At 42.1% G+C, this 9,257-nt stretch overlaps 1 protein-coding gene across 1 annotated transcript in view; it reads right to left on the bottom strand.

Annotated features, from left to right (window-relative positions):
- Positions 1 to 5,028: 5,028 nt before the first annotated feature.
- The window catches only part of drp2 (dystrophin related protein 2), a 201,813-nt gene continuing 197,584 nt past the window's right edge, over positions 5,029 to 9,257 (bottom strand). Inside the window, exon 23 of the mRNA XM_079520405.1 lies at positions 5,029 to 5,133. Coding sequence (XP_079376531.1) covers positions 5,114 to 5,133 — 20 coding nt within the window. The 3' untranslated portion in view covers positions 5,029 to 5,113. The remainder of the gene's footprint in view (positions 5,134 to 9,257) is intronic.

Below are 9,257 nucleotides of genomic sequence, written 5' to 3'. Positions count from 1 at the left end.
GTGTGCCGAAAATAGCCGATCTACGAGCTATAGAGCGTGAAGTAAGCAGCATCGGTGTGCGGGGCGGGGTTCAGGGGAGGGCGTCAGTGGGCGTAAGGACAGTGGGGACTCTGGGGAGTGTCTGAGTGCAAACGCTGTGCTCTCTGGCTTCCCATATGGTTATTAGCATTCCCATTACGAACAGAGTGCCCACCTTCACGTCTCGAAGAACCTGTGCTGCCTGCCACGTCCTTGGGGATGGTTCCCATAGCAACTGTATCACAACTAACAGTCAGTGAGCACTGTGGGAGGATGATACCAAGCTGTGTGTGAGTGTGTGCACTGTGCACACGTGGAGTCGAGGTGCTTATAATAATGAAGGCTGGCTGCAAGGTTAGCATGTCTCAACTACATGAACTCTATAGCGTCCCTATTTTGGGCATGTCGTCATAAACTGATATTCAGGCAGAAATAAAGTGCTCACGTTGTGAGCTTGTAGATTGCCTATTTTCGGTGAAGAGATATAGGACTCCATTTTCGTCACCGCTAAACCCCTTCTCCCTAAACTTCTGTCCGTTACCAGCTAATCTCCGGCACCGTTAACCCGGTCGATGCCAAACTTTGCACACACACTCCCCTGGATGCCAACGATGAACCTCTGCCCCACATTTTCCAGAACGGCCTGTTATAGCGCCACCATGAGGCAGCTTTTCACATTTTTTACCTAAAACTGCACCGATCTGCGTGAAACGTTGCATGCACACTCCCTAGAGGCCAAGGACAAATCTTTGACCTGCATTTTCCGCATCTGCCTTTTATAGCGCCACCAGGAGGCCGACTTTTGTAAAACACATTTTTTGATATTACTCCTCCAGATTCTGTCCAAAAATCTCACAAATCGTTACACAGTATCTATATGGTCATGTGCTCAAGTCGGATCTGTCCGATATTTCATATTCCATCCTAATTGGCTATAATTGGCTTTCACAGTTTGCAAGATTGCCCCGTTTTGAACAAAAGCCTCAAATCATGAACGCAGCATGCAATTTACGTGAAATCTTTCACACATTTTCTTACTAGGCTGAGGAATATATCCCACCCTTTTCACATTGGCCTGTTATAGCACCACCAACAGGTTGATTCTTGCAAAACACATTTTTGGAACAAAATGCCTCAAATCATCCAATTGCCATCAAAGGCATATGAAGAAATGGCACCCTTTTCACATTGGCCTATTATAGTGCCACCAGGCACTCTGCATTTCCTCAACAAAATGAAGAAAATTGTTGCAAAAAACTAACAAACAAAAAAACATGTTTATATTACTCCTAAACATTTTGCCAAACATCTCACACAGTCCTATCCTCCTGGTGGAGATCTGTGCCCAGAAGGGCACTTTTTCTAGTTTTTTACTATTTTGAAAAACATTTTTGAATAGTTCAACTAGCCAATCTACTATTGACATGTTGTGAGCTTGTAGACTGGCCATTTTAACTATTAAAAAATGTTTTGCAAAATAGTAAAAAAAAGGCAAAGAAGTTTAGGGATAAGGGGTTTAGCGGTGACGAAAATGGAGCCCTTAGTCTAGGGACAAAAAATGAGGGGGAACAATATAGACCCTGCCCCGGTCAACATGTATTATAAGGTAGATATAAATGAAGTGTGTAAGAGTTAATGACTGCATAGTGCATACATGTGTTCTCCGTGGGACATGAACGCCATACGATTAACCCATTTTGGGCGGGAACCCCTTTTGGCGTTAGCATTATGTTATGCTTTAGCTATTGAAAAATAGCAGATCTACAAGCTCATAGCGCGCCACCGAGTGGCGCGCTACGAGCTTGTAGGTCTGCTATTTTTGAAAAATCGACTGACAGAAACATAGCTTTTTCAGAAAAACTGTCAGGATGTAGAAGACATTTTTAGAAAGGTCAAAATGGGTTAAAGCACGGATTAGCTCACTTTTCTTTTTAGAGACCTTTTGTTTTAGAAAATCTGCTGTGGCAAGCACATCAAAGTGGACCCCCCCCCCCCCCCCCCTGCTCTCATACAAAAAAGCCCTGCCTGGAGGGGTAAATGGAGTCTTTTCTTCTCTTGCCTCTCAGATCTTTTAGTCCCTCTGAGGAGCTCCACAGCACCGTGGTTTCACTCACCAAAGCCTTCTTTGCCCTGACCCTTTCTAACCATTTCTGACAGGTGTCGAAGGTCTGTCTGGCCATCAGCTGGAAAAACCCTGTGGTTGTTTTTTCACCCCGTCATCTTTCTGACTCAGACTGCAGTGAGTGGGAAAGAAACGCAAAACACTTCAGTGTGTGTTTGTTCACATGCATGCTTTGAAATTACCGTGCAGTCAGTTACTTGGAGGCTCATCTGAATAGAGGAGTTGCGATATTGAGGCTTGAGGGGGCAGAAAACAGCCCGGTCACGTGGTTCATGTACCCGTAAACTTCCGGTTATCCCCATGCTCAATAGAAGTCGAGAGCCGCCATTCGACTGGCCCCATGAAGTGAACGGAGTTTGCGTAACTCTGTCATCTGAAGCTGTGTGGAAAATGCCATATTTGGAAAGGCTGACATCTTCAGAAGTAATCTGTAAAAACGTGGGGGCTCCATATTTGGCCAAATACTCCATATTTGGGCATATACATTGTATGTCCCCGTATACAGCCATACTGGACATCGATACAGACACAGCTGACCCCTTCGGCGCCAGGCGTAAAAAACAAAACCATTGACATCAGCAGTTATCTACAACTCAATACCACACAGTATAATAATCAGTGTTAATTTAACACAAGTCAATCTTTGTCCATTTTGTACATGCTCAGCGTTATCCTGGCTGCCACAACAAATTTGCGATTCTGAAGTGTGTACTTGGCTTTTAATAGAAGAATAGAATAATGATTTTCTTTTATAAAGAACGTGACCCGGGCATGAAGACGGCCAAGCTCGTTTTGACCACAGGTCTCCTTGCGAAAAGCAATTAAAGGACCACTTCACCACTTTTCAACATCTCTTCATATAATTGGTCCTCACTAATGTGCATGATAAAACACCACCATTTTTTTCCTACTCAGTCTGTGTCTCATAGGAGGGCTTTGGGCAGTTCGGACACCCGTCCACCAGTGACATCATCATTAGGCAGATTTTTTGTTTGTTTGTTTTAAAATATATTTAGATTTGTATTATCGTGAGAACGATGGCTTCAACTTTTGCATTGCAACTTTTCAGGAAAAGAAAGCCTGCCGTTTCTATTAGCTTGGATTCACCATTGATGATGTCACTGGTGGACGGGTTTCTGAACTGCCCACAGCCCTCCTATGAGACACAGACTGAGTAGAAAAAAATGGTGGTATTTTATCATGAACATTAGTTAGCACCAATTATAGGAAGAGAAGTTGAAAAGTGGTGAAGTGGTCCTTTAAGTGAGGGGGAAAAAAACAGTTGACGAGGCATTCAGTGGGGTGTGTTAATTCGAAATATGCGAAATAACTCCCGTTCATTTCAAACGCATGTAGGAGGAGATTACAGGATGAATATATAGCACCACACCGACATTATGCCGCTATATATATATATATCCTCTCTTTTGTACCCCTGCCTGCTGTAGTGCTTGGAATTTGGAGAGAGAGAGAGAGAGAGAAAGAGAGAGAGACGGAGAGTCCCAGCCTGGCATAGCTCGGATGCTCCAGGGCAGCGTCTCCCCACCATCACAGAGCACAGCGGGGGGAACACTAAGAGCCCCGCAGTGGCCGACTGTCTTGTACGCTGACATTTATCGGCATATATATATATACGAGAACCCACTGAGCTACAGTACAAATTGGCCCTACGCTGAGACCCGTGCCTCTGAGGCCTGTGAGCCAAGGAGCCGCCAAATCACCACCGCTGCTGCTGCTTCTTCTTCATCTCCACAGATGTGCACGAGAGTTCATATTGACACTGTGGTGTGCAGCGCACTGGGTTATGTGAGGTATTGATCGTGCGGAGCACATAATAGTGTATTATAGGCTGTGCGTGTGGTGTGTGTGTGTGTGTGTGTGTGGGGGGAGGGGGGGGGGGGGATGCTGCTTACAGAGTGTGTGTGTCCGTATCTGTACTGTATGCACACGTGTGCGTGTGTTTCTACGCGCGCTCGTGCTCACTTGAGACAATGAGGTGAATGACAGGCAGTTTCCAAAGATTAGAGAGGATGTGCGTGCGTGTGCGTGTGTGTGTGCGTGCGTGTGCGTGTGTGTGTGTGTGTGTGGAGGCGCTGTGCTAGCGGGGCACTTTGGCTGTCTTAAATAAATAACAGTTTTAACTGATGACGTGTTGAAAAAATAGCTATTGAAAAATAGCAGATCTACAAGCCGAGTGGCACGCTATGAGCTTGTAGGTCTGCTATTTTTGAGTCCCACAGAGGAAATAAGCGTGGCTGTGGGTCCCGTCGAATCCCTGACAATCTGCATTGCTCTGCATATAACCCGAGCAACAAGCGGAATACAGTAAATGCAGTTAATGCCGGTGAGCTCAGCTAGAACACTGCTCTTACTCATGTAAAAAAGAAAACGTAAAAAAAAACAGTATGCAAGAATGATAAAACGTTCCAAACAAAAAACAATTCACAGACACACTCCAGTTACTGGCATTCTGACAGAACAAGGGGATATGCTTCTCATTCCGTTTTTGCATTGTTAAAAGTCCTTTTTCGTGGAAGGTCCAATGTTGTGCTGTGTACGGATATAAAGCTTCTCACCTCGAGACAACTACAGACGCTGGTTAGCACAGTGTCTTGGCCGAGCACTACATTTTGTCATTTAACGTTTAGCCTCTCCCTGACGGGCTGCTAAATGTTAGTCATATTTGGCTGGTTAAGACATTGTCAGGCTGTGCCGGCTATAAGGTTAACCAAGTTAGCGATAGCTATAGCACCGCCTAGCCAAACGGCCGTTAGTGTTATAACCTTCAGCTGTTTTGCATTAAAAAGGCCATTAGTGCACAGAGTTCCAGTTCAGAGCTGGGTCTGGGTGAGTCAGCTACTGTAGTGGTTATAGGGCCTGGTGTTACTGTGGCGTTGACCTCAGCCATATGGAGCCCCCTGCCATCAGGTCCCCCAGCAGGCATCGCTCTGCTCTTCAGGGCACACACTGGAGTTAGATGAGCGATGTGGTGCCTAAAAGGAAAGGGAGCAGAAAACAAAATAATAATAAAAAAAAAATATATATATATAAAAAAAAAAAAATATATATATATTCCCTCCATTACACAGACATGGTTGCAAAACTTTCAGTAGAATCGTGAGAATGTGTTGTGTGTACTACACATTTTCTATTAATATCTAACTGTGTTGTGTATCCCAGTTCCATGATAATGTGCTGCTTGCCCCTTTTTTTTTTTTTTTTTTTTTTTTTTTTTATTGTATTGTGCTTTTAATTGACCTTTCTAGTTTGTTCTACTTTATTTGTATACATGTATGACACATCTTTATGTGAAAACCTAAAAATGTAATAAAATAGTATTATTTAAAAAAAAAGAAGAATAGAGTGAGATGTGTAGTTAACACAATCAGTGCCGGAAGTCCTTCAAAATAGGAGCTCTGGGGTGCCGGAAAGACATGGCCGCTTTTACTCGGAAACCCACGACCCGGAAACAATCCACTAAAAAAAGTTTACTTTACATAGCTAGCTTACATTGCGATCGTTTTAATTTATACGATATATGATCCAAAAAGCGTTCATATTTTGCGGGAGAGACGGATGAGGAGCAGAAATTCAGTGCCAGTATATCGATCCGTTCAACACCACGGAGAGCGCCCTGGATTAGGAGAGACGAGTCATTCTTTCCGCCGCGCTAACAGCTAAGTCAATGGTAAGCTAACAATTGCCTAGAGTGTAACATACGGTAGCCGGACAAATAAAAAAAAGGAACAAATTCAGAATATTCTTATCTCGCCCCGTATCATTGAGGATGCGCTAGGACGTCTGAGGAAGTCGGATGTACCCCTCGGTTCGATTCCCTAGGACGTGTGGACGGAACCAGTTAAGGGTGCTTAGTAATGCTTATGGGATTGGTTTGCACATGTTTTTCGAAACACACTGCCAACATAGGATTTCAGACTACAATCATATCACCTTCAGAGGTTATAAGAAGGGTTTTTTTGCTCTTCAATATCATGTTACTGTCTCTATAGACGAATCCAGAAACGGGTCTCATGGTCGCAGCTTACGTATTTCCTGTAGGCGGAGCTGACGTATCTGTGGGTAAACCTGCACGTCTTCTACTACATTGAATGGTAGAGTGACTGATGTTAGTCTGCTCAAACATTACTCCTTTACCTGCTTTTTACTAACACTAACATTACAAAGATGCCCAGAACATTGGGATGAACCTGTGTAGTTTATGGCTGCTCCAACAGTAGTGGTAACATTCCAAAAAAAATAAAAACGGAATGTCAAAATATCCACCGCGGTAGCTGAGACCAGAGCCATTGAGTAATGGTTGAGACAAAGCAGTGAAAGGTCCTGAAAGATACATAACGTCAGTCTTACCCAATACCCAATCTTTCCCTTTTTTGAACACAAGGCTGCTGTACTTTATACCTCATACTAAGCATTTAAAGTATGAGGTATAAAGTAGTATGAGGTTCATAAAGCCACCGCGGTGGATTTTTTTTTTTAATGTTGCCACTACTGTTGGAGCAGCCATAAACTACACAGGTTCATCTCAATGTTCTGGGCATCTTTGTAATGTTAGTGTTAGTAAAAAGCAGGCAGTCACTGGGCGAAAAACCCAAGAATCCCTAGAAATCGTTGCCCGAATATTACCAGATATGATTCAAATACGGTGATATCCGTATGGATACTCTCCGGATTCTTGACATATACTCCCGTAATGGATTTCATGTTCGGAGAATATCAAAACTCCAGAATGGGAACAATTTTATTCTTCTAGAATATGGAGTTAATTTTATCCAGGATACATGTCATATCCAATGTCAAGATATGACTACTATGAATATCCTAAGTCCTAACCCCAGTTGTATCTTTTGTCAGAATATGACCTGTTGTCATATCCTAAGTCCTAAAACCAGTTGTATCTGTTGTCAGAATATGACCTGTCGTCATATCCTAAATCCAAACACCAGTTGTATCTTTTGTCAGAATATGACCTTTCGTCATATCCTAAATCCAAACACCAGTTGTATCTTTTGTCAGAATATGACCTGTCGTCATATCCTAAGTCCTAAAACCAGTTGTATCTGTTGTCAGAATATGACCTGTCGTCATATCCTAAATCCAAACACCAGTTGTATCTTTTGTCAGAATATGACCTTTCGTCATATCCTAAATCCAAACACCAGTTGTATCTTTTGTCAGAATATGACCTGTCGTCATATCCTAAGTCCTAAAACCAGTTGTATCTTTTGTCAGAATATGACCTGTCGTCATATCCTAAGTCCTAAAACCAGTTGTATCTTTTGTCAGAATATGACCCGTCGTCATATCCTAAATCCAAACACCAGTTGTATCTTTTGTCAGAATATGACCCGTCGTCATATCCTAAGTCCTAAAACCAGTTGTATCTTTTGTCAGAATATGACCTGTCGTCATATCCTAAATCCTAAAACCAGTTGTATCTTTTGTCAGAATATGACCTGTCGTCATATCCTAAATCCAAACACCAGTTGTATCTTTTGTCAGAATATGACCTGTCGTCATATCCTAAGTCCTAAAACCAGTTGTATCTTTTGTCAGAATATGACCTGTCGTCATATCCTAAGTCCTAAAACCAGTTGTATCTTTTGTCAGAATATGACCTGTCGTCATATCCTAAGTCCTAAAACCAGTTATATCTTTTGTCAGAATATGACCTGTCGTCATATCCTAAATCCTAAAACCAGTTGTATCTTTTGTCAGAATATGACCTGTCGTCATATCCTAAATCCAAACACCAGTTGTATCTTGTCAGAATATGACCTGTCGTCATATCCTAAGTCCTAAAACCAGTTGTATCTTTTGTCAGAATATGACCTGTCGTCATATCCTAAGTCCTAAAACCAGTTGTATCTTTTGTCAGAATATGACCTGTCGTCATATCCTAAGTCCTAAAACCAGTTGTATCTTGTCAGAATATGACCCGTCGTCATATCCTAAATCCGAACACCAGTTGTATCTTGTCAGAATATGACCTGTATATTTCAGTGTACCCAAAACTTTATACTAGGCCCAGTTATTTTTTCCCCTCTACACCAAATGTTTCATCCAAAAAGGCGACCTACTTTGAATATAAACATCAAGCTAAAAACAATTTACAAAACAAAAATCACTTCAGTGCAAACAAACATTTATTTATCAACCTGAAAACAGGGGCCATGCCTCCAAAAGATACGGATGCAACATGAAAGCATTGAATACAGTTGAATGAAGTGTACTCGGGGGCGGCAGAATCAAGGGTAGTGGGGACCAGGCAATGTGTATTCTGGCATAATTTTGAATCATTCGAGCATGGGGGTACTTTTTTACAAAAATTTATAGCGATTTATTTTTTTATTATTTACTATAGTCCTACTAGACCCCACGATATTATATCTGGCCACAAAAGATCACAGGATCTACTGAATGTGAAGGTATAGCCTACTGGGAGGAAGCCACACTGTCATGTACGTTTGACACATTCAGTAGATCCTGTGATATTTTGTGGCCAGATGTAATTTCTTGGAGTCTAGTAAGACTATAGTAAATAATAAAAAAATAAATGCTATAAAAATGTGAAAAAATGAAACAGCTAAAATTCCTAAAACAAAAAAAAAGCAGCAAATGAAAAAAGAAATTACATTAATCTTTTACTTTCTATAATAACCTAAAACATGAACCTAGGTTGAAAAAGTCACAGGAAGGAACAATACAATGAAGGTTTAAACATTTAAATACATTTTAAAACAAAAAAAGGCAGCTTGAAAGTATTGTAGCCAGGACATTCTCAGTTTGTCCAGGACATTCTCAGTTTGTCTGAACAGGACAAGAACAAGAACACATGATGGCGCACAGGATGGAGCACAGACGACGGGAGTCAGGGTGAGGAGCAGATGAGGGGAAACCACTCACACGCGTGAATTCCGTTTGTGTCCGAGCATAGGCACGGCTGAGGCATGGTAACCCCCCGCCTGCCTGTGATTGGTCTACAGACACTGCCCGTCTTAACTGTCCTCGGAGACGCGAGGTTAATTAATCCGTGGTGAGATTGAGAAATAAATAGGCTACAATTTTGTAGAAGAGGCAAACTAATATTGTTTATGCA

Source organism: Electrona antarctica (assembly GCF_951216825.1).
Source record: "Electrona antarctica genome assembly, chromosome: 1".
NCBI classification, from domain to species: Eukaryota; Metazoa; Chordata; class Actinopteri; order Myctophiformes; family Myctophidae; genus Electrona; species Electrona antarctica.
The sequence above is the reverse complement of the archived record's forward strand: the minus strand, read 5'-3'. Positions and strand labels throughout refer to the sequence as shown.